General features: G+C 40.6%; 1 protein-coding gene across 1 annotated transcript; it reads left to right on the top strand.

Annotated features, from left to right (window-relative positions):
* Positions 1 to 4,226: 4,226 nt before the first annotated feature.
* Positions 4,227 to 13,246, top strand: tax1bp3 (Tax1 (human T-cell leukemia virus type I) binding protein 3). The gene is made up of 4 exons (XM_056266506.1): positions 4,227 to 4,360; positions 5,165 to 5,284; positions 9,181 to 9,258; positions 12,606 to 13,246. The coding sequence occupies exons 1-4, from the start codon at positions 4,322 to 4,324 to the stop codon at positions 12,744 to 12,746; spliced, it is 378 nt and encodes a 125-aa protein (XP_056122481.1). The 5' UTR covers positions 4,227 to 4,321; the 3' UTR covers positions 12,747 to 13,246.
* Positions 13,247 to 15,487: the final 2,241 nt, after the last annotated feature.

Here is a 15,487-nt window from a genome sequence, read left to right as displayed (position 1 = left end):
CTTTTCACCTGTGGAATGCGGGGTTTCGGAAGTGCTTTCCTTCCTTCAAGAGCTACTGGATAAGGGCAGGACCCCATCCACGCTCAAAGTATATGTGGCGGCCATAGCAACGTTTGCAAAACCGGTGTCTGGCCAGTCGCTGGGGAAAAACGACTTAGTCGTGCGTTTCCTTAGGGGAGCTCGGAGGCTGAACCCTCCCAGGCCCCCTTCAGTCCCGACGTGGGACCTTTCCACGGTCCTGGAGGCCATGAAAGGCGCCCCGTTCGAGCCAATCCAGCTGGTGGACATGAAACACCTGTCGTTCAAAACAGTGTTTCTCATGGCTCTCGCTTCAGTGAAGCGCATAGGGGACTTACAGGCGCTTTCAGTAACCGCGTCGTGTATGGAGTTTGGGCCTAATGACTCGAAGGTCATTCTCAAACCAAAGCACGGGTATGTCCCGAAATCCCTCAATACACCGTTCAGGGCCCAGGTAATTTCCCTGTCCGCCCTTCCGGTTCTCAGTGAGGAGGAGGATGCGAGTCTCCTTTGCCCCGTCAGGGCATTGAGAGCTTATGTGTCACGCTCGTCTGTTTTCAGACAGACGGAGCAGCTTTTTGTTTTGTTTGGCGGGCGTTCCAAGGGACTCGCCGCCTCAAAACAGAGCCTATCCAGATGGATAGTGGATGCCATTGCGCTCGCTTACTCTGCGAAGGGCCTACAGTGCCCCTTGGGTGTCAGAGCGCACTCCACGAGAGGCGTGGCCTCTTCGTGGGCGTGGTCGAGCGGGGTTTCCCTGCAAGATATCTGTACGGCCGCGGGCTGGGCCTCGCCGTCTACATTTATAAAATACTATAACCTGGAGGTACCCGCCTTACAAGCTAAGCTTTTGGCGGTCTAAAATTCAGTGCTATCTGCCCCGCTGTGCGGCCCAGATGCTGAGTTTACTGCAGCCCCATGAGTGTTGACACACGTATGGCCACCCAGATCAGGCTGAAAGCTTTCACCCTGGCTGCGCGTTTTATTGTCATATGATAGCCCCGCTGGGTGCTTTTTTATAGGGAATGACGCTTCCAGCCTCTCTTCCTCCACTCTATGTGAGTTTATGGTGATTATGCACTACATGAGCCCTGGGCTTCGGCTCCCGGGACTTTGGTGTTGGATCCCTGTACGCACGGCGTGTTGCATTGTGTTCCCCTAGCGTAAGCTATTACGCAGTACGAGAGATACTCTCGTAAGAGAACGTACTCGGTTACTAACGTAACCTCGGTTCTCTCTAGAGAGGGAACGAGTACTGCGTATCTTGCCGTGCTTGGAATACGCTCTGGTTCGCTTCAGCGATAAAAACCAGCTTGTACCAGCCTAACGAGCATATTTATAGGGTGAGACCACGCCCCTTCTGGCGGGACGTGACGATATGGGCGCGAATTGCCCCCATTGGTCATTACGTCACGCAGAGTCTCTCTCGATAGGCTGCTGCATTTGCTGCAGAGCAACCAATAGGCGCGCGAGCTGTTTCGCCTATGTCTGCTTGCTGCTGCAAAGCGTTTTACATTAATAAAAAATTAAGGATAATTTTTGCCTTCAATATCTCGTGGAAAAGAGTTTTTCCCCTAGCGTAAGCTATTACGCAGTACTCGTTCCCTCTCTAGAGAGAACCGAGGTTACGTTAGTAACCGAGTACGATTTAAAGATAAGGCCAGGATATGTATTTTTTTTCGCCGCTAGGGGTCGCTAACCTCTTACAATTACAATTTCCTGCGGAATTATGGAACTTGTCGTCAAGCTGATGGATCTAATAATATTTATGGATGAGTGAATACATTGATGTTTTTTAACATGACTGTGGTATGAATGGATACTCCCCCTCTCACACTGCACACTGAGTGGCCACTCCCCCTCCACACTACACACTGAGGCCACTCCCCCTCTCACACTGCACATTGAGTGGCCACTCCCCCTCCACACTACACACTGAGGCCACTCCCCCTCTCACACTGCACATTGAGTGGCCACTCCCCCTCCACACTACACACTGAGGCCACTCCCCCTCTCACACGGCACACTGAGTGGCCCCATCTCCCTCTCTCACACTGCACACTGAGTGGCCACTCCCCATGCCACACTGCACACTGAGGCCACTCCCTCTCTCACACTGCACACTGAGTGGCCCCATCTCCCTCTCTCACACTGCACACTGAGGGGCCACTCCCCCTGTCACACTGCACACTGAGGCCACTCCCCCTCTCACACTGCAGACTAAGTGGCCACTCCCCCGTCACACTGCACATTGAGTGGCCACTCCCCATCTCACACTGCACACTGAGTGGCCACTCCCCTCTCACACTGCACACTGAGTGGCCACTCCCCATCTCAGACGACACACTGAGTGGCCACTCCCCATCTCACACCTCACACTGAGTGGCCACTCCCCCTCACACTGCACACTGAGTGGCCACTCCCCCTGTCACACTGCGTGGCCACTCCCCATCTCACACTGAGTGGCCACTCCCCCTCACACTGCACACTGAGTGGCCACTCCCCATCTCTCACTGCACACTGAGTGGCCACTCCCCCTCTCACACTGCACACTGAGTGGCCACTCCCCCTGTCACACTGCACACTGAGGCCACTCCCCCTCTCACACTGCACACTGAGTGGCCATTCCCATCTCACACTACATACTGAGTGGCCACTCCCCCTGTCACACTGCACACTGAGGCCACTCCCCCTGTCACACTGCACACTGAGGCCACTCCCCCTGTCACACTGCACACTGAGTGGCCACTCCCCCTCCACACTACACACTGAGTGGCCACTCCCCCTGTCACACTGCACACTGCACCTCACACTACACACTGAGTGGCCTATTCACAAACTGATTGCTCAACCGTAGGGTTTTCTCGGAGTTCACTGTGTGCTCCCAGAATCGTAGCGCTTCTTCATTTGTGGATGTTTACTGAATCTGTAAGTCAGCTACTCTGAATATTATATTTTATTCTGGTGCACTTAACGTTATCGTTTTCTCAGAGATTAGTCTCCTGTGTAATAGTAGTCTAGGCTATTCAGCAACTCAAACATACCAAACCAACAATTACTAAAAACAGATTTTGCACGGGCATTGCACTATTAATAATAATAAAAATAATCCTCATACTTTTGCCAATTATGTCTTCTTTATATACATATTTGTAAATAAAATCCCCATGAACAACTTTTAGCTTTGTTGTGGTTGATCAATTTAACCACTTTTAATTCAGTTTTAACACTGTAATTGTTGATAAGCTTGTAGAATTGATTAGCCTGGTTAAAACCAGTCCAAGTTGTCTGGGTTTTCCCAGGCTAAGAATTGAACTAAAACCTTGTGAAAATGCTGCAGGTAGCTATTTCGCCATCTCACCATGTTTATAAACATATAGAGCATTGTGTGTTTTGCAGAAAAAGATGAAGGCGGCTTACAATAATGAATTTATGCATGTCAAAAACATAAACATTTCTCATTGTGTTTTAGTACCAATCTGGTTGAAGTTACATAGGCTATCAACTGAGAAAGCAAAAGGAAATGACAAAATAATCAAAACTTTTTCTTTATTATGCCACCACAGATATTCATACAACATCATCACAGCAAAACAGAACATAATTAAACAGACAGAAAAAACTTCGGTGCTGTACCGTCTCGTTTTTACTCAGAGCGTAACAAATCAGTGGCTGTAGCCAGTCATTCAATAATGTCTCGATCGACACAGAGTACAAACAATTGAGCATATACATAAACATTTATTTTAAAAGAAAAGAAAAAAAGAAACTTGACTTCATTCGACGCTGAAACGCAATTACGTTACCGAAAACAGTTTTTGTGATCCGAAGAGCGTACACTTCCAGTGGCGCTTTAACACAAAACAGGAAACTCGTGAATATTCATGTAAGCTCCGCCCATTGTCACCGAAAATCTCAAACACCGTCAGTGCCGCAGCCGCACATGGCACATTATCAGCAAGGCCAAAAATAACCAAGGACTTTCTCTTCTTCCGTATAACACTGTCATCTGCTGGTGGTTCTTGTCTATATGACAGCCAAATCACCGTTTAAGGTGGACATGCTCAACTGACACATTTGATTAAGCAAATGAATGAATTAGAGTCTAGACGAATAATACGAAAGAAGTGTAATGTAGCCTTAAGGGCAGGGTGTAGTGCAGCCCAGCCCAGCCCAACATACAAGTCAAAGGGGAGGAACCGAACCGAACACCGTCACCTCACTCACATTATTATCAGTGAAAAATCACTGAAATAAACACCCAGGAGAACAAACAGGGAATAAAAGTTTTAACGAGCAGAAAATGTCGTTCATACCCGGCCAGCCTGTCACCGCTGTTGTGGTGAGTTTGCGATCAGTATGATCAAAGTTTTAGCATGTAACGTTAAAGCTTCACTAGCATTATTGCACTAAGCTTTTTGTGCAGTGCTTTGGTGGTTTTTAATTCTGCCAGTGATCCATTTGATATCGTTTGACTGAGAAAGTGGTTCATTTAAACATTATTTTTATTCCCAACACTAATCTATGATATAACAGGACAGTTTAGTTTAGTTTATTTGAGTTTAAGCTAACAGTTGATATAATGGAAATGGTTAGCATGCTAGGCTAACGTTAGCCAGGGGCGGACAAAGTGAACAATAGTTATATTGTTTATATAAATAATTGGTTATACTAGTTTTTATATTTTTATTTATTTATATTTTAGATTATAAATAATTGTTATGGGACATAATATAACGAAACCAAACGTTTTACTAGCAAAATAGAGCAAAACCAGATAGTGTGGGCTTTTTGAAATACTGTTTGAATGAGGCATATATAGCATTTTCATTAACATGTACATAGTACATTACGAAACTTTCATATGTACTATGTACATGTTTGTACTTAGCTCCTTTGGATGATGATACTGAAAGTTGGGGTTTAATTGTTCATATTTGAACTGTTCTGATGTCACTCAGGTGTGACGTAAGCAGGTGTGGTTCATGTGTTTCAGGTAGGTAGTGCTGCTATATATGGTCATAAACAGCTGTGCTGTAGGATGTGCCGCCTACCTAGACAGCATTTTTGGTTATCAGCCTATGTTGATAGCTAACTACATTTTGAAACATAAACTTAGTGTGCCTGTTTTCTCTCTTTATTTCAGCAACGAATTGAGATTCAAAAACTACGGGAAGGCGATAATTTAATACTAGGATTCAGCATTGGAGGGGGAATCGACCAAGATGCAAGCCAGAATCCATTTTCTGAAGACAAGGCAGACAAGGTGAAAAATCATTAGTAAAATGAATTCTAGTTAGAGTGAGGCATTTTTCCTTTCTGCTGCTGAGGTCAGTGTCTTTAAAGTGACTAGATGTCTGAAATGTAAAGGGGGCATTTCCCAGTTCAGTGATCAAAATATCATTGAAATCTGACACTTATTAATTAATAAAAAAACGGGGACAAATATATTTTTTTTGTATGTTTGTTTCCTGTACTTTTATTATGGTTAATAAATAATGATGATTACAGGCCAAACTGACTTCTTTAATACATTTAGGCGAATCAAAATCACACTATGAAAAATAGTAAGTTAACTATTGCAAACAGCAAAATAGATCAAAACAATATAATTATCAAAATGATCACTTTACAAAACCACATATTAAAAATAAAACATAATATATACGACTTATAACATAAATAAAACTGTAACGGTTCTTTTTTTTTTTAACAATTTTCTAATTCTATTCAGTCTTGTCATTTTCACAAACTGAATTTACTCTACACCGTAATTACAACTGTTGTTTTCTAATGCTATTTTATGTCTGTTCTTTTGGAAGTGGATCTTAGTTAGGCTTACTGCATTGTGATGAAGTAACTTTTGGGAAAGTTTAAAATTGTGTGTAAAAAAATCCCGCACCGTGTTATAATCCCGTCCTGTTATATAGTACATACAATAAAGTGACCAGATTTCTAAAATAAAATCCGGGGACATTTCCTAGTTCAGTGGTCAAAATGTATTTGAAATCTCACTTGTTATTATCTATGAAATAAAAAACGGGGACAATACATTCATTATATTCATTCATACATTTTTTTTAAATTGTTGTGGGTATCATATATTTTTTATTATATTTGATTATTATTATGATTATTATTATGATTATTATGATCCTAACTGGTTTGAATGAAATTCATTAAAAAACACCTTAGTTAAAAATTAAAGTATGTCCTGCAATTTTTTTTACTATATCGGAGTGTACTTTCACCATTGTGGTATGGATAAGATATATGTGGAAATTACTACATTTTAAGAGCAGAACTTTTGGAAATGTTTAAAGTTGTGTTCAAAACAGTCCCGCAGCCTGTTCTGGCCCTGACATATACAAACACAAACAGTATAGTTTCAACATGAATAGTTCATATGTAACTTACTTGAAACTGATAACGGTGTCTCTTTTGATGATGATAATTGTTGATAATAGCTTTCGTTCAGGTTGAGTTCTTCATTGCTAAAGTTATGGTGATATGGAAAACCAAGTAATTAATGTAGCTTTCAGCCCCCTCTGTTGGTCAAAATAATACATTTCTTTTGCAGTGTTTTGAACAAGCTGTAATCAGACACTTTTAGTGACAGGACACCAAAAACAAAGACTGTCACCAGAAAAGGGGGAAATCTGGACACTAACATACAAACATTTTTTAAAGTCAGGATGAAACAGAAATTGTGATGTTTTCTTCCCTAATGTGACTTCTATCCGAGGAGAACGGCTTCTAGTGGTGGGCAGGCGGATGCGTCATGGAACACTGAAACAGTTGAAGCAAATGTGCCGTATTGTGTCGAAGCTTCGAAATAATCTGACACCCGTCTTCCACGGTGACCCCTAGTGGTCAGAACAGTGTAAATGCATCAAAACCCCGAGCCAAACATGCATAAAAACACCTTTTACAAATCTATTGCAATTTTTTTAGTGAAAGTAAAATCTTTCAAATGCAAGAGTCAAGTGTATATATTCTATATTCTATTATCAATATTCTATATATAGTCTATATTCTATATATAGTCAATAGTCTATATTCTTTTATCAATTGTCAGGGTTTGTTTTGTTTGTTCTATGAATGGCTCAGCTAATCTGGCCAATAAGCGACTACCATTAACTACCATTATTCATTTGAATTATACCAATGTCTAAAACGTCTCCAAAAATATAAAACTGAGTATAAAACTTTTGAAAATTGGTTTCAAAGTGCAAGTTTTTGAAAGCGGTAGAGTCATCGTCTTCGTGTATAACTGCAAAAACGTGAATATGTTAAAACGGCGACTGACGTCATGCGCATGCGTATTATGTGTTCAGTCTATAGGCGCGTAGTGTTTCTTTACAAAGTGACATCGCCAACTACTGGCCTGGCATGAATAATGCAGCATTTTTAGGTGTTTTCGCCAAGGGGGGGTAATCCATCGACCGGAAGTTGAAGCCGGCCGGGTGCCGCCATGTTGTAGCAGAACTTCACTTGCGTTAGCATTTCCATTGACTCCCATTCATTTTGGCGTCACTTTGACAGCGAATAACTTTACATCTGAGGTGTTTAAAGACTCCATTTGTCCATTATTTATTTCTAAAGAAACACGACAATGTATAAAGGGCTCCATTACCTTCTATGTTACATTATGGCCCCGTAGAAACAGTTTTAGTAAAAATAGGCTAACGATTGCGTCATAACCACTCGACTCTGTCGCGCTGTACAGAAATTACCGTACAGACAGCAGGAGAAGCTCGCAGGCAATCAGGGGGACGTCCCGTCAAGGGAGAAGCCCATAGATAATGAGTCCATAAAAGCAACGGAATACTTACTCCTGCTCACTCACGCCAAAGCACTCTTTGCTCAAGTTCCCCGTCTCTGCAAGATTAACGTTGGCAATTTTCACGCACAGCTACTAGAAGAGTAACGTCTGTCAGACAGGTTGCTCACGTCATCAAGCTTAGTTTGAGTCGGTTTGAGTCTGCGCGTCAGGAACGGAAGTGCTCAGAAATCGCTAAAAATGGGCTTCAACTGTCTCAACTGAGTTCCAATGAGATGGCTCTGTCCATTTCTTATACTGTCTATGGTTTTCGCGGATCCGTGTGAAGATTAGACAACGTTGTCGTCTGTATGTGAAAAACACGAAGGAAAACCTTTTTGTTTTTAATACATCGTTGGTGTGTAAACGCACCCTAAATGGAGGGAATGTTAACATTTTTGATTAAAGATTACAAGGGCATACGAATTTAAAAATAAATTGTGTACGGCACTACAACATTCTGTAAAAAAAAAAGTCAATTTTGCTTTCATGGTGACTAATTTAATTTAACATGAATAGGTAATATGTGACTATCTTGAAACCAATAACAATGTCTCTTTTGGATAATTTATAATAGTGCTTTGCTCACATTTAGGTTAATTTCTTCATGGTAAAGTGGCGGTGTGTGACTAAGGGCCGTTACATAGTCAACGCGAGCGACGCGAGCTACACGCTCCTTTTCATAGTACACAAGCAGACGCAAGCGTCACCGGCGATGCGTGAAATGCAATACACCGATCGCGCAACAGAGGGTAGTAGAGTCTAGAGTCGGGTCACGTGATATTCAGATAAAAATGGCAACTGAAGAGGAGTGCATATTGCTGATTTTACATCGGCGGTCACAAAGGATGTATACGAACAAGCTCGCATAACTTTTCCTCTTCGCCCGCCATTGTATTCAAATCTTCTTCTTCTGTAAACATAATAATATACCTTTTTATGTACATTACTTGCAATGTCGCCCCCACCGACAACGCATAGTATTGCGCGCATCGGCGCGTCGCGTATCAAAAACTAGGATGACACATTTGGCTACGCATCGACGCATAATGGCGGCCGAAGCGTAGCGATGTGTAGCCTTGTGCACGCGTATGCGTACCGATGCGTTGACTATGTAAGGGCCCTAAGTAATCAGTGTAGCTTGTGTTGCACCCCCCTCTATTGGTGAAAATAATTACTACACCATTGCTTTGGTAACCAGCAGGCTATGTTGCTCTTGGTCAGGCTTTTTGAAGTGTATTTGTGGGCGTTTTGAACGTTCTGTAAAACGGGGGCATTTCCGGGGACTGTCCGGCTACCCTAATTCAGAGGTGACCCGTGTAACTTTATTTATTTCACAGGGAATCTATGTCACACGTGTGTCTAAAGGTGGACCTGCAGAAGTGGCTGGTCTCAGGATAGGAGACAAAATTATGCAGGTGAGAGGCACAAACCTGTCATCCATGTTGTAATGTTTTTTCGCTGAGATTTTTGTCCAAAACAAAACCTGATTTTACTAAACAAATCTCCACAAGAGGGAGCTGTGATATTATTTTTGTCTATTTTGTTTGTTTATTATTTTGTGACTTTGTAATTTCTTATTGTTTGAGGTACTAATCGAGGAATGTTTGTTTTGTAATTTTATATATGTATATACTTCATTTTATATAAAATTTTATATAATCCTTTGAAATTTCTGGGTCAAACATTATTATTATTATTATGAATTGTCAAGTAGGCTAGACGACACTAGTCAGTTAGGAAAATCAGTGGATGCAGATAGATATGTAATATTTGTTGAAAATGAACGCTACGCAAATTCTAGTTTTATGTCATTTGAAACTGCTACGGCAGCGGGGAAGAATGCAAGTGCAACAATTTGCGTTAATTAAAAACATTTTTTTTTTGCGTTAATTTAATTTTATATCTACACCGTTGAGATGGTGATATGGACATGCCTGCATTCAAGCATTACCGCTTACCCTACAGCATATTTAGTTCACAAACAACTGACAGCTGTGATCTAACGATAAGTTTCATTTACAATAATCAATCCTAAAATTCGGCATTTGTAACTTTTCGCGGCATCAGTCGCACGCACACTCAAGCTCGGAGGATCTCCCGGTTCTTGGCTCATTTTGAGTCAGACTTGTTAATTCAGTTAGCCTAACTCGCTCTGAACATAACATCGAATCAGTAAGTTGAGGACCGCTACAGTCGGATCAGTCCAATTCGCAAATTAATCATTTGGTACGATTTTTGAATCGGTTTAAAAGGTTCATTAAAAAGAATGAGTTTGTTCAGGAATCGTACACTGCTATTGCGTCATGTTGCACATGACAATTTCTTCAGTTCAAAATAACAAGTATAACGATAAGTTTTTATGAAATGTAGTGGAATAAAAAGTACGATATTATGCTTTGGAATGCATTGAAGTGAAAGTAAAAGTTTCTCAAAATAAAAATACTTCAGTAAAGTAAATATAGCCCACTTGAGAAATGTCCTTAAGTACAGTAACGAAGTAAAAATACACCACTGCATAAAACTAGTCTATATGACCTGTGCCAGCACAAGCTCAACTGCCGCTAACCATGTTGTGCCGCTCCCAATGCAAACTCAAGTCAGTGTTGGGGGTAATGCATCACATCAGATGACTTTTTTCCAAGTAACTAGTAAAGTAATACATTACTTAAAAATTCACAACAAGATATCTGAGTTAATTTTTCAAATAAGTAACAGAAGTTTCACCTGCTCACATCTGCTCTTTAGCCTGACTACGTCAGACTCACTCCGTACTTCCGCTCAATTTCAGTTCGCTTCTGTACTCAGTCTGAGACATCGACATGTCTCTCAGTTTTCCTCCGGCCTGAAAACAGCCGGCCAATCAACGAACAGAGGGCGGGCTGAGAGCCGTGACGTAGACGCTAAGCGCCGAGTTTAAGATTGGGGAAACATGGAGACACGGGATGCAATTCGCTCTGTTGTGGAGAATATTCCCGACATTCCCAACAAGAAGAGTGTTTGTTAGACATTTTGAATGCAGGTGATGTTTAAGTTGGAGAGAGAGGTGATTGCGTTATGTGATTGGCTTACGGGTAACCAATGATTTTATACTTCAGACAAGCGCCCCCCCCACGACAAAGAAAACACTTTTCAATTATGCCATTCCAGACTCTGTCTATGAAGCAAAGCAAAGTAGCAGAGTTTGGTATTACCAGGGTATCTGCTCTTGGCACTGTAGTGAAATTTCACTAGTGAAGTAACAATGTCGGATATTTGTTAAATTGTTCTTTGTTCTAAAAACACTTTATGGTGCTTCTTTTGGTCATTTTATTTATAAAATACTGGTGACTTCCCTTTTTACAATGTCTTGTGTTTGTCAGTAGTTTAGAGGACCTATTAATCTTTTTAACATTTTTCATTTAAATAATGGATGACATATACCTCATTTTAATAATTGCCTACCAAAAAAGGGGGCGAGGCCTGGTTGAGCAGTAGTAGTGTTTTGAAACTCGTGGTTATGGCCAGGGTTGCCAGGTTTGTGTTAAAAAAAAACAACAACCGCGGCAACAGTGTAAAAGTAGCCCAAATCCGTGGGAAAACTGGAATGGTTAGGGTTGTGACATTTAATGAGCATACTTGAAGTGGTTGACCAATCACAACACACTGGTCCAGTCGACTAATCGGAGCACATTGCACGTTTCGGAGGGAGGGGCTTCATAGAGACAACGTGACAAACTTCATGTTTCCCGTACACTTGATGCTTCACTACCATAGTACGATGCATCGTTGAAGAAATCAACTAGCCAGTCACGACTGTTTCCCGAAACCATATCGTCGCAAAAGGGTCTTTCAACCACATTGGTTTATGACGTCACGCACGTGGTGGAGTAATAACTTATTTTAATTAAACTGTTTGAGATGGAATTAATGCGAGATGTTTTGATATAAATTACAGACATGGCATCTGAGGACTATTTCTCATTTTCCTCAGTTATTTTGCTTTATTTCCAGACTCAATCATTGGCTCGTTCTTACATAGTACAGCACTTTCACACATGGGCACCCTTCAAAAACGACACTTTAAATCTCTCGACAAACTAAAAGATGTAAATGACATTTGTATGTATTCTAAAAAAAAAAGACACAGGCTGTACTGAATGTCAGCTTGCTTATTTTGCTCAAGATAAGTATTTAAGTCCACATGTCATGCAATCTAGAAACTTCTAACCACAGGTCGAGGTTTTGGTAAAGACCGTCTCGTTGAACTATGCTAACGACGGAACTTGTGAACATACCGGGAGCTGGCTAACGATGCTTTTGGGAAACGTACCTCAGAGTTACTGACAGACTGGGAAGAGAGGTGCTGCAACAATGGTTTTTTTTTTTTTTTTTTTTTTTTTTTTTACATTCAACATTCAACATACTAATAGACCTGCAAAACAAAATCAAGACTTTGTAAAAGGGCATAATAAATCCTTTTTAAGGAATAGTAGGATTATTAGTTTTCACCCATTTTCACCCTCATGCTATTCAAAACTGGTTAGCAAATTAGCTGTGATGCTTCTACGGGAAACACTAGTTTAAATCTAGCTCGCAATCTTTCAAGACACAGTTACCTCTTTTTTCAACATCATTTTCCCTATTTCTCTAATGAAAGTGGCAAAAGACCAACAATTCAATAAAAATGCTGAGCCTCTTGATGTCCTCCTGTTTAATACTGTAGTTATATATTTGGCATAAAATTCTCATATTAGTTTTTGTGTGCTCTCAATGTTATTTCTAGGTGAATGGCTGGGACATGACCATGGTGACACATGATCAGGCACGTAAAAGACTCACCAAGAAGAAAGAAGATGTGGTCAGGCTTCTCATCACTAGAAAATCCCTGGAGGAAACAGTCAGGCATTCCATGATGCAACACTAATGCACAACACACTCATTGAGCTAATTGAATGTCCTTATTGGTAAATCTCATGTTCAGAGCATATTTTAACTAATAAGAAACAAACAGCTTCTCTCAGCCAAAGAGCGTTGACAAGAAAGCCTTACTTGATCAGTCACCTCTGTTAAAGATCATTTATCATGTATTGAACTGTAACTGAACTGAACCAGCGTATGTATGAATGATCACTCTCAAAGTACAATGTAAAGATTGTGGTTTGCATTTCATAATTTGCTATACTAATTTCCATTTATCTATACTTTATACTAAATACTACACTATATGTACTGCATATACTCCTGAATGTATCATGGTGCCTGTAAACTCCATATCATTTAATTCATAATCTCAAGGGCTACAGTGAATTGTTCACCTCATTTCTCTTTGCTTCATCAACAAATACAGCTACATATACATCTTTAATGAATCAAGTATTAACAGCCAGAATACAGCGGTACTTTAATGACCACTAATTTTTCTAACTTGTGAGATCCTTTTTTAATTTTTTGTAACTCTTCATCTTATAACTCTGTTTTTGTATTTAATTAAAACCATATTAGTGTAATATCATGGGAAAGATGAGGAGCTTCATCAGGATTTGGCACAAACACTACAGTTTTGTATTCAACAATGCTTTTTTCCAACACTTTTGTTTTGAAAATGTTTTTGATACAGATTTTTTTTTTTGGCATTTTGATTGTATAAAGAGATATTTTCACTTAAGCGAATAAAGGAATCTTCTTGCACATGATTTGTGATTAATTGTAGTGACTGATTGAACTGAATGGAGTGTTTTCTGTCTCAGCTCTGATGTCTAATGAGTCTCTGATTGGGTCTTTGGTCAAGACTGTAAATGTCTCGGTCTTCGCATTAAGCTTGAAGATGGTGACATTTCAAAGCAATAAATCTATCCTGACCTTTTGCTGTTTGTCCAGGCAGTTTTGTACTTCAGGCTACTTTCATCTCTTTAATGTTAGCAGGAAAAGGTGAGCACACAACCAGATAGCTCATGATGCAACACCAGAGTGCTGTAAAAGAGCTGCTGATAATTATAGGGCGGCAATAGCTATGCAGTAACATCCATATTCTAGGGCACTGGTGAGAGAGAGCATATTAGACAGGATATAATTTGAACAGAATTACTTTTTGTTGAATTTGTAGAATTACTAACATTTTCCCTTTAATATTTAACAAATAGCATTCTGCTATCAAATATGCTCCAAGATTTTATCTAACCACCATTTACATGTTTTGGTGTAACATGTACGTTTATGGACGTTTACATGTAATCCAAAGTTTAAATGATTTAAAAAAAAAAAATAGATATAGAACAGTAAGTGTTAGTAATGGATCAAGTGTTGCCGAAAAAATGCGTCATCAGCCGTGTCTTGAAAATGACTAAAGACTCAGCAGTTCGGCTTAATGTAGGCAGATCGTCCACCAGCAGGGAACAGTCAAGGTGAAGGTCTGTGAAAGTGATTTGTGCCTCTCTGAGATGGAACCACAAGGTGCTGTTCACTTGCAGAGCGCAAGCTTCTGGATGGCACATAGGTCTGGAGTAATGAGTTTAGCTATAGAGGTGCAGAGCCAGTGGTTGTTCTGTAGGCAAAGATAATGCCTTGAATTTGATGCGAGCGGCAACTGGCAACCAGTGCAATTTATCAGGGGAGGTGACGTGACGTGTGCTGTCTTCGGCTTGTTAAAGATCACTCTCGCTGCTGTATTCTGGATCAGTTGCAGAGGTTTGACAGTTCATGCTGTAAGACCTGCCAAGAGAGCATTACAATAGTCCAGTCTGGATAGAACAACAGCTTGGACAAGGAGTTGTGTAGCATGCTCTGATAGGAAAGGCCTGATCCTCCTGATGTTGTATAGAGCAAATCTGCAGGACCAGGCTGTTCTAGCAATGTGGTCTGTGTGGTTTAAATGATCATAGATCACAACTCCAAGGTTCTTGGCTGTCCTGGATGGAGTTATGGTTGACGAACCTTGCTGAATGGAGAAGTTGTATGGGATGATTATAGTATCAAAATGATTAACACGTGCAAGCACACTTATCAATGAACTTGATACATGTTGCAGAAATGTTTTATCCATGCCTTTCAACTTGCGTGTGCAAAATTCAAAATTGAATGAATGTGAAGCAATTTGTACAAATAGAGACATTTTTGTGAATACAAATGTTTTCCTTTGTATTAGTGTATCATAATTTGCACATGCAACACAGAAGACGTGCATGTGTCGATCAGGTGACGCGCGTGCATTCATTGACTCGTTTCTGAGTCGATCCTATTTGATTCATTTGGATTTTGAGACTTTCATTTCGCGGGTTTCGCCTTGCACGATCCACACACAGCTGTCTGAGAAAAGCTGCTACCACTAGATGGCAGTATTCTGCTAAAACAGACAACGGCAGCATAATCAAGCGTTCTTCCGCATTTAAGACGCTTAATGAGAGTGATATTGAAGCACCAAATTTAGTACACAATAACATAGGCCTACCCTATTAATAAAGCATACTTTATAGAGGCAAACATTACGTCAGATTATGAACAACACCCATAGAAAACCATTATAAAACGCTTAACGTGCAATCGCGCGTTGCATGTTCAGTAAGGTGTATTGGCTACTGAGTTTAAATATCACCGTCTTACTGCATTGACTTTTTCTTTATAATATGCTCTATGGGAGGAAAACTATATAGCCTACAGACAAGAGACTAC

Source organism: Rhinichthys klamathensis, unplaced genomic scaffold, assembly GCF_029890125.1.
Source record: "Rhinichthys klamathensis goyatoka isolate OS25496 unplaced genomic scaffold, OSU_Roscu_1.1 h1tg000249l_1, whole genome shotgun sequence".
In the NCBI taxonomy this organism is placed as follows: Eukaryota; Metazoa; Chordata; class Actinopteri; order Cypriniformes; family Leuciscidae; genus Rhinichthys; species Rhinichthys klamathensis.
This window is presented reverse-complemented; position numbering and strand designations above follow the sequence as displayed.